Below are 13,813 nucleotides of genomic sequence, written 5' to 3'. Positions count from 1 at the left end.
ATGCTGGTTTCAGATTTTTCCTGTCAGCTTTGCCAGTTCTGCAAAATCCATCATCTTCATCTGCCTCAAAGTGCTGGTTTTGATCTATAAAGCCTTATACAGCTCAAGACTGCAATACCTCAAGTTCTTGTCATATGAACTGATTTGGACCGTGCGCTCATCATCTGAGGCTCTTCTTCATGTGGCTCCTCCATGAGGTATCTGGAAGGCGGCAACACAAGAACGGGCGTGTGAAATGCTCTCCCCAGGGAGGCTCCCCTGGCGTCTCTGTTACGTATTTTTGAGGTGCCAGGTAAAGACCTTCCTCTTCTCCAATCTCTTTGTTTATTTAGCCAATCAATGGCCTTTTAAACTGTGGTGTTGTTGTTGTTACTTATTATGCTATTTCTGGGTTAGCAGAGTCTGTAACCTGAAGCGTCTGTAACCTGAAGTGTCTGTAACCCGAGGTACCACTGTAGTGGTAGTTTCTGGAATGGAAAACGGTCTAGTACCTAGGCATTGTTGGGCTGGATCCATTGGCATTTTCCCCACCTACAGAACACCCATAGTATCTCCTACATATTGTTTAGGGAGGACTGATAGAAGGCTTTGACAGTATGAACCAGTCCACCACCTAGCTATTTGAATTCTTAGAGCTGTTGCTGTTTAACTACCAGTTGTGCAACTGGAGGCACAAGTGGCTTGGATGGTGTGATGAATCTTGGAACAGGAGATCCTTAACACAATCAAGAAGATTTTGGGCATCACATGGCAGGACAGTCTCAAAGATGTGTTTTTCCAAGCATGTTCACACTGCTGTCTCAGCGACACCTATTTTGGCTTGGTCATGTCCGCAGAATAGAAGATGGCAGGATCCCCAAGGATGTGTTCTATGAGGAGCTGGCTTCAAACACTAGGCCCATTGGCAGACCAACTCTGCGTTACAAAGATGTCTGCAACCGAAACATGAAGACTGGCAACATCAACCCCACCACATGGGAATCCCTCACAGATGACTGCAGTGCCTGGTGACAGACAGTCAGTTTGTGTATCCACAGCAGTGACTAGAGGAAGAATGACCGCTGGGAGGAGCACAGAGAGAAGAAACACCAGAGAGAAGCACAACTGGATGCCTTCAACTGCCCCAGCTGCAATGAAACATCTCTCTCCCATATTGATCTCTATAGTCACAGCAAGTGTTGTAACGCTCCAACAGTGTTGTAACACTCCTTCATTGTCTAATGTGACAAATCAATGCCAACCAACTATAAACCAGGAGATCTAAGAACTATGATTCTTTGGGATAGAATAGGCCCCAAACTAGGACTTGTATCCTGAGTGGCTGAACCTTGCACAGAGTTCACGCAAGCTGGAAATGCCCACATGAGTCTCTGAGTCTGAGTGCAGGTCATGAAAGGATCTTTCCAAGCAGGGGCTCAAGAGCAACAGAACACCCCTTTTATTTATTATTATCTTAATAGAAGATAGAAACAAAAAGACTGGGTGTGTCCTCCTCTTCTGTACCCTGTTCAATTTTTGGTCTGCCTTTTACTGAAAATGGAATTTGCAGCTTTGATGCTGAAACTACTGCCCTACTAACCAAGAAATGAAGTTGTATTGGTGTGCTTGTTTTTCACAATCCATGCACTTTGCATACACCAAGACACATAGAAAAGAGACATTAAATGTTCAGGTTCCAGAAACCTCTAGAGAGGAAGACAGACCCCAGCACTCTAAACCAAGCAGAAATGATTGCACCCTGCCAAAAGCCAGAGAAAATGGATATTATGTTTATTAGCAGAGCTGAAGTATCCAAAGAGGGGTGGGGGGACTAGTAAAATTGTAAGAGACACACAAAGGAGAGAATCTGGCAAAAGGGATCTTGCTGTGGAAGCCTGAACATGAAACACAGAAGACTGTGAAGCTTGGAAAGTTAAGAGAGACCTTATGCAGAATTCCCCATCTGCCCGGCTGCATGTCAGAACTATACCACTCACTTTGGGAACCTCGGACATTGCAGGGGGAGACTTTTCTCAGTGACAGGAAACACGAACTAAGACGGATTTGTTGCAAAAGGTCCAGAAACCAGGCTACCTATTCCCTATCCCTCAAAACATCAAGCACCATTGAGTTTCAAAGGACTCCTATTTAGGTGGGAGCCCAACCTATAGTAGGGGGTGGCTAGCCAATGGCTAGTCCAGATGATGCTGGACTAAAACCCTCACTGCCCCTGACCGCTGGCTGGGGTTGACGGGAATTCAGCAACACCAGGGGACCAAAGCCTAGCCGCCCCCGAGCTACAGGCGCAAGATGCATGGTTGCCTGCCCATCCCATCACCTGGCGGAGGGGTCCGTCCCGTCACTGACGAGGAAAACAACAAAACCCCTTCCCCTTGAGATATTATTTCCCCCTCCAGGGCACCTCAGAGAACTGCCTGCTTTCGAGGGAGCCTTGCACCCCCCCGCTCCACGCCCCCCTTGCGCCTCCTCCTCACCCACGTTTGGTGCCCAGAGTCCTCCCGCCATCGCCCCCCACACGCGAGCCCCGCTCTGCCCCTCCCCGAGGTGCCGAAGCCGACGCACCCGCAGACGCTGAGCGACGGAGACCCGAAAGCTCCCCTCAGCCGCCCACGGAGAGCGAGCCCGGCGGCGGCGGCGGCGGGCGGGCGCGGAGAGAAGCCCTGGGCCCAGCTCGGCTCACCCACCTGGTCCAGGTTCTCCTCGCTGCCGCTGTCCTCGGTGTCGGAGTCAACGAGGACCCGGCCTTTCCGCTTCTTCACCATGGCGGCGCTGGCGGCGCTCCGCTACTGCTGCTGCTGCTGCTGCCGCTCCTCACGGCGGGCCCCGCAGGCGCGAGCGGCGAGACACTCGGAGCGGCCGGGCCTTTGCCGAGCCAGCCGCTCGCCCGCCAGCTAGCGAGCCCGGGACACAAAGGGCACCGAGCATGCGCCATGCGACGCCCCGCCTTCTGGGGCGGGGCGAAGGGCCTGGCGCCGAATGGAGGCGGGGCCGAGGAGCGGCGGGCCAGTGGCCAGTCGGAACGGGGAGGGAGGGGGCGGGCGTTGTGGTGGAACAAAGAGGCGGTGCCGCGTCAGTTGGGTCCGGCCCCTGGCCCTCGAAGATGGCGCTGCGAGGAAGCGGCGCGCGGGCGAGAGGGGGGCGGGGGGTGTGTGGCAGGGAGTGCGAAGGGTCTTGTTTCCCCTGAAGAAATGAAAGCAGCATTTTAGGAATAAACGAGCCCTCAGTTGTACTGTAAAAGCATTCTGTGAGCCGGGCTCTCCTTAAACGGCCGTTTCTAGGTTTTGGCCTACTGGGACTTCCTGAAGCCTGTTGTATTTCGTAGGCCTACATGAGACTGATTTGCGACCGTTCCTTATTGCGAAGTGAGGAAGGGTAACGCGACAGTGTCCCTCGTCCTTCTCAGGGGGCCGATAACGTCTCTGGGCTAATTCTTAGCCGAAGGAGGGAGAGCTTTTGTTCCGGGGGCGCTTGGCCAGGAACTCTCCCGTGTGCAGCGCGGAACCTTGAGTGTAAGGCTCTTGTTTCCTTGGAGAGCGGAGCCAGCTGCACTCGGTCTCGGGGGTCGTACGGACGGCTTTCGGCGGCGGACTGGCGGAGCGTGGAGGCATCGCAGAAGGCAGGTGAGGGTCTTACTGTGAGCGTGAAGCGGGGATGTGAGACTGGCCGTTTTTGCCTGCATGCAAGAACGGTGGGCTTTCCTTGCTAAATGTTCCGCTACATTTCCCGGGTGGTTTAGCTCTGGAAACTCCAGGACTAGCAGACGAAAGGGCGTCCGCTTCGCGCAGCCTTATGCCCTGGCGCCTCTCATTTTTGAAACAGGGCACAACTATTCAGCTAAACCAGGCAGCATTAAAACCTTAGGTTAGGGTAAATAGGCTCTAAGGGTGGTGTGGCGAGTACTGCTGGCGTCCGTTGTCGTCTGTTGGTTAATATGCACGGAAACTGTCGACGTGAGGAAGAATTCTCTCTTAATACCGTTGATAGTCTGGATATAGCTGGATATATCTGAAGAAGTGTGCATGCACACGAAAGCTCATACCAAGACCAACTTAGTTGGTCTTTAAGGTGCTACTGGAAGGAATTTTTTTGTTTTGACTATGGCAGACCAACACGGCTACCTATCTGTAACTGGATATAGCTGCGTAGTGATAGCGCTGTACTTAACGTTTGCCTGTTCTTTTATGTATATTCACATGCCACGTCTAGTGTGTTATTTATTCAGTTTCAGAAGACTTACTGATCGACTTCTTTTCTCAATTTGTAAATGTGGAGGATGTTCTTGGGTGAACATTCCATAGTTTTTCATTTGGTATTTCCAGTTAGAACTAAGTTGTTTCCTCAGATTCAAGTTTTCCTAAAGTTGTCATTTATTTAAAACATTTCTAGTCTGCTCTTTATTACTAAAAGTAATCTTTTTAAACTTACAAGATACAGTGAAAAAGCCAACAATAAATAATGAACTTGGTGACTAGATGGTGCAGAAGCTAAAACTGTTCTGTCAAAATTTTAAGATTATAAACTAATTTTCCATATGATTAGGATTTAGTAGTGGTACCTTTTGAGTTTTCAAAGTACTTCATGTTCGCTATTTCAGCATCCCCTACAACAACCACGGAAAATAGTCTAATATTCCCATATTGCACATGGAGGATGAGCTGTTAATGTCTTTCTTAAGGCCACCTAAAGAGCTTATTCCTAAACCAAGAGTTTTTGTTGAATGGGCATGACTGCCATTGTCATCTCTGCTTTTTAGCCAGCTCTGGAGTACATTTCAAAAACGCTTTCCATGGTGCTAAGAGTATATGTGTGCAGATGGGTGTGCACTCCCTTATTTGCATTTAAAGAGAAAAACAGTCTGCTTCTAATTGGATACAATATACTTATTACACTCAATTTTAAAAAATAATAATATTGAACTAGGGCAATGTGATACCTGTTTCTTATTTATGAGGCAGGGATTATCCTCAGACTCTGTGCCAATAATTCTACTTAAGGTAATAAAGTTAAGCACATACCCAAATCTTAGTAGCTTTGGAAAATAAATTAAGCCAACATGTTTGCTCAAAAAATATTTCATTTCCTTTTGTTGCAGATGGAAGCAAACAACATTAATCGGGGATTGAATGCGCTATTTTTTTAAAATAAAAGTTTGTTGGAAAGCAAAAGATTCTAGTTTTCTGTGAATATTATTATGGCTTCATACCTCAAGATTTTGGATGCTGCCTGTCTTCTAAAGAAATGTCATTGGCAAAATTGCTTGTGTCCCTTGTTTAGACCTCTTGTTGATAGTTGCAATCTAAAATGGTACAGTAGCTACAGGAGACCAGGGACACCTCCTGACAGAACCCCACCTTGGAAGAAAATAGACTTCAGCTTTCAGAAGGGAGTGGAAGGAATCAAGACACATTTTGAACGATTAGTGAAAGAAGTAACTGATCATGTGAAAGGGCCTGAGGGACGTCCACTAAAGCAATACATGCTGGAACAGACAAAAGTGGCTTGGGAGTTTCGTAGTCAAGAAGACTTGGATAAATGGGTAATCTCATCTGATGTTGAAATTGGAGGGAAAAGTGAAATCTATATGCAGCTGGGCAAGAATAACCAGTCTGCCCTGTTGTATGGGAACATTAATACTACAGTACCTCGTGATGGTGAGACCAGGTACAGTGGTTACTGCTCCATGAGATCTAAACCTCGACTGGTGAGTATATAGTATAGTAATAGTCATTTTGCTTCAAACTAGGAGCACTATTTAAGCAGGAGTGGAATTAGCTTTTAGTGATGAAAGCTCTTTATATATAGAGAGAGAGAGAGAGTGTGTTACAAAAGTACAGTGGTACCTTGGGATACGAACGGGATCCGTTCCACAGCCTTGTTCGCATCCTGAAGCGAACGCAACTCGCATCTGCGCATGCGCAGGTTGTGTTTCTCCACACATGCGCGTGACGTCTGCGCATGAGCGTGCGGTGAAACCCGGAAGTAATGCTCTCCGTTACTTCTGGATCGCCGCGGAGCGCAACCCAAAAATACTTAACATGAAGCACATTTATCCCGAGGTATGACTGTACATACATTGTCTCTATTTTCAGATCATAAAGTCCTTTCTACAGATCGGTTATATTTGATATAAAACATTACTGTTGTATACAGTGCAGTTGTACCTTGGATCCCAAACGCTTTGTGAGTCCACCATTTTGGCTCCCGAATGCCACAAACCCGGAAGTGAGAGTTCCGGTTTGTGAATGTTCTTTGGAACCCGAACATCCAACACGGCTTCTGCAGCTTCAGATTGGTTGCAGGAGCTTCTTACAGCCAATTGGAAGCCATGCCTTGGTTTCTGAACGTCGGAACAAAAGTCGGAACGGACAACTGTATAAGGCAGGCAAGTCCAAAGTCCGTTTCAGGGGTTTAATCTGGCCTTTGTGGCAGTTTATTTCCTGGGGTAAAAATCCTAAAAAAAAAAAAGCTTCAACCCTAAAAAAACCTCACGGCCCTTCACTTCATCAAATCTGGCCCTCTTTGAAAAAAGTCTGGACACCACTGGTATAAGGGGAGGAGGGTATAATCTGAGATACATTTGTTGCTGGTCTGTGTGCAACAGTATTTGCTTAATGTACAGATATATTAAAATTGTACTGACCTTGATTTATAGAGCATGCTCAGCATTGTGTAATCGACCAAACATTCTTCCTGCTGCCACAACTGTGAGAAGGTGAATACAGTATACAAACATGCCATTTTAAAGATATGTTTTTTGAGTTCTATGTGTTAAGACATGTGACTCAGTTTTTGACCAAGTTCTACTCCAGCTTATTTTTTATCATATTTTGAAAAAGAATATTATGTTTGAGGCATGTTATTCAGTCACGCAAATTACATGGATAATGAGTAAAGCATAAGGCATAAAGCATGATTTCCTCAAAGCCTTTACCTACTAATTTGTAATTATGTGCTTCTTAAATAAAACTAAATGTAAATACTTTAAAACATGGTCTTAAATGTGAGTTTGTAATGTAATCTTCCAAAATCTGGTAAAATTGTATATATTTATTTAACTTCCTGGAAAAACTAAAGTTCATTAACAGTACAATAAAAACAAAATAAAAAAAATTCCTTCCAGTAGCACCTTAAAGACCAACTAAGTTAGTTCTTGGTATGAGCTTTCATGTGCATGCACACTTCTTCAGATATCACGAAAGCTCATACCAAGAACTAACTTAGTTGTCTTTAAGGTGCTACTGGAAGGAATTTTTTTATTTTGTTTTGACTATGGCAGACCAACACGGCTACCTATCTGTAACTAGTACAATAAAAGTGTGTAAACGTGTTCAGAGTGCACTGAAGCAGCTTAGTTGGGATGGGGAAGTCAAGTTTGACTCAGTGGAAGGCTTAGAACAGAGCTTTTCAAATTGTACGTTGAGACATGTTAGTTAGTTGGCTGCAGTGTACAGATGTGTCGTGCAAAAATTCTCCCCATGCTCCGCCTGGGACTGGGAATGGATTAGTTTGCTAGTAAAACTGAATTTTTATGTCACGAAATGATGCATGTCTGAAAAATGTGTCACCAACATGAGAAGTTTGGAAAACTCTGGCTTAGAGCAATATCTTGTATTTTGGTAGGTGGCTTTTGATCGAAAGAAGCCTTATGATTGGTCAAATTTCAATACCCTGGTCCTGCGTGTTCGTGGTGATGGTAGACCCTGGATGATAAACATCTATACAGACCCATACTTCTCTCATCAGAAGGATGACATATATAATTACTTCATGTTCACACGTGGGGGCCCGTATTGGGAGGAAATCAAGGTAATACAATATTTCCATAAGTGTGTAAAAAATGTATTACTTGTCATGTGGAAAATAAGCAACTGAAGGACCTCTGGCTAACCAGTAATAGTTGTCCAAAATTCAATAGACATGGGCTGTCTATAAATTAAAAACATTTTATCCCACTATTCAGGCAAAAAAAGGTTCCCAGAGTGAGTTACAGGTATGCTCACAATCCAAGAGACAACACAAAAGGAAAAGGAATAAAAAGCGGGAAAGCAATCTCAGGCTATAGAGTTCTTGTAGGGATCAGCTGGAATGGAAAGATGTAAAGAGGAAAAGCTCCAGTTTTTTTCACCAAAACCTATGGAAACGATCCTGCAGTTCCATCTTTCCCACTTATATAGTCTGGTAGAATGGTTGTAAATAATGATAGTTGAGGGAGCTGGTCTCTCAGCGGACCTGATAAAGAGGCCCTACAGTCCCATCTGTTCCTCTTCTGTAGTTTAAAGGAAATGTAAGCTGACAAACTATTTATTTAAATCAAATAATATGTAGGGCATAGAAAATAAGTCCATATGGATGTTTTTAGGTTTTACAAACTTAAACATGTAGAAGGAATAATTATAAAAGTGAAAAGCGGAATGATTTTATGGGTACCTCCATACCGGTTTCAGGCTTAAAAGTTTTAAGCATTTGAGAGATAAGTGGAAACCCACAGAAGGCTGCTGAAGATAAATGGACGCAGTTTCTAGATAAATAAACTCAGAGTTGTGAGGGCGGCTAGTCAAGGTGCTGAGCTAGTGCCTGGATTTGGTAGTCAGCTGGATGAGGGCCAGTAAATGAGGCGGAAACCTGACAAGATGGAGGTTCTGTAGGTAGCTGGTTTGTGTCCAGGAATTAGGTGTATAATTTTACATGAGGTTGCACCCACCCTGAAAGAACTGGTTTCCTGTAGTTTCCATTCATTTTTGCAGCAGGTCTATATCTATTTAGCTAGGTATTTTAATGTTGGCATTTTAGTCTTCTCTTACTGTTTTTGGTTACTTCTTACTGTTTTACAATGTGTTCTGGTTTTGTGGTATGCTTAAGTTTGTTTATACCTATTTGTATCATGCCCTAGTACCTGTATGGATTAAGGGCAGTCTACACATGCAGGTGGTGCTGTGGTCTAAACCACAGAGCCTAGGGCTTGCCAATCAGAAGGTCGGCGGTTCGAATCCCCGCGACAGGGTGAGCTCCCGTTGCTTGGTCCCAGCTCCTGCCACCCTAGCAGTTTGAAAGCACACCAAAAGTGCAAGTAGATAAATAGGTACCGCTCTGGCGGGATGGTAAATGGTGTTTCCATGCACTGCTCTGGTTCTCCGGCTTAGTCATGACCCGGAAGGTGTTTGCGGACAAACGCCAGCTCCCTCAGCCTATAGAGTGAGATGAACGCGCAACCTCAGAGTCGTCCGCGACTGGACCTAATGATCAGGGGTACCTTTACCTTACAAATTTTTAAAATAATAATAGCTAATTAAGCATATAGATAGCCTGTACACAATTGTATCTTCTTTGCAGACTTCAGCAAACTACTGACAAGGCTATTTTGGGAGATACGTATTTGGCACAGGAGTGACTGTGGTCACATGGAGTTGTATTTTCATAATTATTGCTTAGGATGAAATTGCAGTAACACTTTCAGTTATTTCTCTCCTGATTTGCAGGCTAAGCATTGTGAAACTATAACAGCTCTTGCATAGTTAATACTAATATGGTTTTTAAAAATGAAGCTTTATTGAAAAGTATTCTGCTACTACTGAACACCAATCATGAATGCAGCATTATTCTGTTGAGTTTATATAGTGTTGAAAATATCAAGTGTTAATATGTGTCTTTGTCATGCAGATTTCCATTTACCTGTGGTAATTCCTCCTAGACAGATAGCTTGACCAATCCTTCATTCTAGCTTCCCCATACCTTATTTTGTTCTTTTAAAGATCTTCCTGTTCTTGTACATAACTGTGCTTTCAGTTCTAATCAGTTGAGAGAATGCTGCATTATCCACAAGTGACAGGGATTATAAATAGTAATGGGTAGGAAAAAACTTAGCTACATAGCCATCCCAATGTGAGAGCGCGCGCGCGCGCGCGCGCACACACACACACACACACACACACACATATATATACACACCTGCTTTGTATTCAGAGCCAGCACCACTATGAAAATCGCAATATGAAATTATGAGCTGCATGAAGGCACTTGCTACCAGTTACTTAAAATATGCTTGCTTCTGACTAAAGGGAGAAGGAGGTTGTTGTTGTTGTTTTAATTATTTACTTGTATTTTATTCCGTGAACAGCCCTGAGATCTTGTGAAGAGCAGTATATAAATTTAATAAACAATAATAACAAATAATTTCTTATTGGCAGATTCCGTTTTCCAAGTTCTTTTTTACAAGCCGGGGGAGAATCCAGGATAACCAACATGCACTCTGGTTAGATAAGGTAAATATTCTTGCACGTAAATCTGCTACTTGAAAGTGCAAGATTTTAACTATATGGTCCAATGAAACAAGTCCGCAAATTGTATGCTGATGGTGCTCTTTTGGAATTTCCCTCCATACCCCATCCTCTTTAGACTAATTGTGAACTGCAAAGAACTTTTGAACTGCAGAACACCCCTGCTCTACAGAGACAAATGGCAATAGCTTTCAGTGCTTTATACAAATTCCATGTTTGAAACCTGCGCTTAGCTCTTGGCTAACTTGTAGAGCTGCCCTGTTGCTCTCCAAGAAAAAGTGCAGGGAGCTTATGCGCTGACCAGTGCCAAGTCCTTTAAGTACCTTCCCAGTGAAGGCCTATAGCAGAACCAGAGAGATTGAAAAGTCCCAGGAGGGCTGAACCTGAACTAGAGTATGTGATGAGAGGAACTCTTCTCATATGGGTCCTTCTTTCCTGTTGGAACCTCTGCTGTAGAATCAGAAGAGAAGGCAAAGCTGGAGGACCAAACGTAGGGTTTGGCTTGGAGTTTGTTGTAGTTTTAGTGACTGTTGATGTGTGCAATGAAGCAATACCAGTCTGTATTGAAATTGTCCTGTTTCTAACCTGTTAGCTTCTCAGCCAAAGCTATTTGCCATACATTTGTATACCTTCTAGTTACCAATAAACCAAGACCAGTTTTCTGATGTGCTTATAAGCTGACAATCAGTGACCATTAAAAAATATGAATGGATCCTTGTAGAGAAGCGTTATGGCCTCCACATGTCTATGTTAATTCAAGGAATAATTTGGAAAATGCAGTTACAAATTATGCATTGTTGTTGTTTTTAAACAGATCAGTACCTTAGGATTCACCATAGCTGACCAAGTAAATGGTCCATTTCAGCTGGAGATTGACTTCATTGGATTGTTCTGTGATGCAGCCCATTCAGAGGAAACTGCCTATGAGCTATATGAAAGAAATCCCAAGAAGTAGAACTTACTGAACATTTGGAGGACTGCTATTCATCTGAAACTGGAAACTTCACCATCCCTCCCCCCCTTACACAAAATATGCAAACAGCAGGGGGAGGGGAAAAACCTTGGCCTGCTAAAATAGCATGTGGAAAGACAGTAGTAGCTGAAAGTTAGTGGCTTTCAAGGTTAGGTGACAAGATGCATTCTAATGGTTTACTAAGTTGGAATAAAGTCAACAGGCTAAAGGTCTAAAATTGCATTGAAATATCCATTTCACTTGAAGAAAAAGAGGAAAGTATTTTATGGGAAACGAATAGCTAACTAATGAGTGATATAGAAGGCTTTGGGGGCTTGTGTGTTGGGCTACCTAATAAATTTCTACCCTAAACTCATTTCTGGCTACTGCATTCTTTGTGACTGTTTTTTGTAGCTACCAGCCATCACGGGTAAGGTAAAGGTACCCCTGCCCATACGGGCCAGTCTTGCCAGACTCTGGGGTTGGTGCGCCCATCTCACTCAAGAGGCCGGGGGCCAGCGCTGTCCGGAGACACTTCCGGGTCACGTGGCCAGCGTGACATCGCTGCTCTGGCCAGAGCCAGAGCCAGAGCCGCACACGGAAACGCCGTTTACCTTCCCGCTAGTAAGCGGTCCCTATTTATCTACTTGCACCCAGGGGTGCTTTCGAACTGCTAGGTTGGCAGGCGCTGGGACCGAACGACGGGAGCGCACCCCGCCGCAGGGATTCGAACCGCCGACCTTTCGATCGGCAAGCCCTAGGCGCTGAGGCTTTTACCCACTGCGCCACCTGCGTCCCCATCACGGTAGGATCACGGGTAGGATGAGCTAATTTGCAGACATGCCAAAGCTTGTTAGAAATGGGTCCCAATGAGTGAGATCAAAAATGCAATCCATGCTGTGACCAAAGCCACTAGCGTGCAGAGATCAGTTGCAATTCCATTTGGAGGGAGTAAGAGATTCCTTTCTGACCTTAATCTGTCCCATTTAGAAGCCCTTCATTGTAAGAGGCTTGCAAAGCAAGCTACACATGCAATAGCAGAAAGCGATCCTCTTCCATTCTGTTTAGGTGGGAAGAATCTTTGTGTTATCAGAACTCTTCATGATGGAGTAGGAAACGGGGAAGTGTGCACCTGCTATCAATCAAATGGAAGGACAATACCACTAGGGGCTATTCCTTCAACCCTCCTTGTGTCTACTATGTCCTGCCTGTGACTAAAGCCTTTTTGCTCAAATCATGATGAGTTCTAGATGCCTGGGCCTCTGAGTAAGACTTTCTTGGTGGTGGTACCCCATAGAAGGAACACACTTCCCTGCAGGCTGGTACCAACATCAATTAATTTTGGAGCATGGTGAAAAAAAATTTCTGCAACTTTTGAAGATCAGCCTTGACCGAAGACATCTAGGACAGGTGGAAGAACATGTTTTAGTAGTTTTTTTATGCAATGTATGTTGTGATCCTTCCAGGGTGCTGTTTTGCAGTGAATGGGATATAAATTTAGAAAATAAATATGTATTGTGTCTGCTCATCCTCCAGTGTCCTTGATTAAAAACTATAGTATACGCTTGAAGGGCGTGGGGACAGACTTGGTGATGAAATGTATTCCCACCCCTAACTGATCACCAGCCAGGACGTAGATTAAGCTTATGTGGTCTTGATCAGGCACCAGTACAATACTACTTTTTCATGCAGAAAGTCAGAAAATTCCCAATTCATTATTTTAAGAATTCCTGTATTCAATTGAAAATGTGACATTGGACCTCCCATGAGGGATGAAGTGGATCCTCAGATGGGTTGTCCCTCCAATTTGCTCCACAGGCAAAATATATGAATTAGACAAGGTCATGCAGCTTGGAAGAAAAGATAATGTTAACCTTGGAGAAAAAGACTGCAGCTCAGACACAACACGCCAGCTGACAAAGTGCAAAACAAGACTTGAGGAAGAGCGTCCAGTATAAAACCAGTACAAAACTGAACTGAACTAGAGGGTACTCAATTTGAGAGAATACTAAAAAATATATAAATTTGTCCAACCTACAGCCAATGACCCAAACTAACCTAGGGCAGATAGGGTCCCCCTGCCCCTGCATGAAATAGACCTTTATAGGAGGTCCAATGTCACATTTTCCTGCAGAGGGGGAGGGATCCTTGGATGGGATGTATCAAAGCTACTCAGATGGGTGGGACCAGCTGTGGACCTTACTCTTACTGGCACCTGCTGCAGTACTCTCCTACCAGAAAAAGCTTCAGCAGTTGAATAGGCATTAATTCTGTAATGTCTCACAAATGTAGACACAGAAGACTAGATGGCTGCCCTACACAGAAGACTAGATGGCTGCCAATGGCAGGGAAGCGAGTAGTGACCCCAGCCAGGCAGAACTAGAAACCTCATAGCACTTGGAAATGCATCCTCAGCCATCTGAAATGTATAGCATTTGAAACCTTTCCCCGGTCTGCAGCTGGAAAATAAACAGAGTCAGAGAAGCAGACTCAAAAATTAAAAGATGCTCATGGACCTGAAAAGGTTTGCAACTTTTGCTGTAGAGAATATACAACTAACCACCGTATGAACCATTATTGTTGCTAA

General features: G+C 44.4%; 2 protein-coding genes across 3 annotated transcripts in view; one reads left to right on the top strand and one right to left on the bottom strand.

The window, feature by feature from the left end:
* RTF1 (RTF1 homolog, Paf1/RNA polymerase II complex component) overlaps positions 1 to 2,912 on the bottom strand; it is a 28,273-nt gene extending 25,361 nt beyond the window's left edge. Inside the window, exon 1 of the mRNA XM_079964753.1 lies at positions 2,685 to 2,912. Within this exon, the coding sequence (XP_079820879.1) occupies positions 2,685 to 2,762 (78 nt within the window). The 5' untranslated portion in view covers positions 2,763 to 2,912. The remainder of the gene's footprint in view (positions 1 to 2,684) is intronic.
* Positions 2,913 to 3,075: 163 nt separating this feature from the next.
* On the top strand, positions 3,076 to 11,602 carry NDUFAF1 (NADH:ubiquinone oxidoreductase complex assembly factor 1). Of its 2 annotated transcripts, none has more exons than XM_079965122.1 (5): positions 3,076 to 3,616; positions 5,093 to 5,701; positions 7,621 to 7,806; positions 10,185 to 10,259; positions 11,089 to 11,602. In XM_079965122.1, exons 2-5 carry the CDS (start codon positions 5,192 to 5,194, stop codon positions 11,227 to 11,229), a joined length of 912 nt encoding a protein of 303 aa, XP_079821248.1. In that variant the 5' UTR covers positions 3,076 to 3,616; positions 5,093 to 5,191; the 3' UTR covers positions 11,230 to 11,602. The 2 variants fall into 2 exon arrangements, with proteins under 2 accessions (XP_079821248.1, XP_079821247.1); XM_079965121.1 differs by having other exon boundaries at positions 3,077 to 3,620.
* The last annotated feature ends 2,211 nt before the right edge of the window (positions 11,603 to 13,813 follow it).

Source organism: Podarcis cretensis (assembly GCF_951804945.1).
Source record: "Podarcis cretensis genome assembly, chromosome: 1".
In the NCBI taxonomy this organism is placed as follows: domain Eukaryota; kingdom Metazoa; phylum Chordata; class Lepidosauria; order Squamata; family Lacertidae; genus Podarcis; species Podarcis cretensis.
The sequence above is the reverse complement of the archived record's forward strand: the minus strand, read 5'-3'. Positions and strand labels throughout refer to the sequence as shown.

Bases quoted from the DNA above. Each gene is read 5' to 3' on its own strand.
- NDUFAF1 (XM_079965122.1), top strand. From the start codon at position 5,192: ATGGCTTCATACCTCAAGATTTTGGATGCTGCCTGTCTTCTAAAGAAA. The intron at 5,702-7,620 runs GTGAGTATATAG...GTATTTTGGTAG, and splicing joins TGAGATCTAAACCTCGACTG to GTGGCTTTTGATCGAAAGAA. The intron at 10,260-11,088 runs GTAAATATTCTT...GTTTTTAAACAG, and splicing joins ATGCACTCTGGTTAGATAAG to ATCAGTACCTTAGGATTCAC.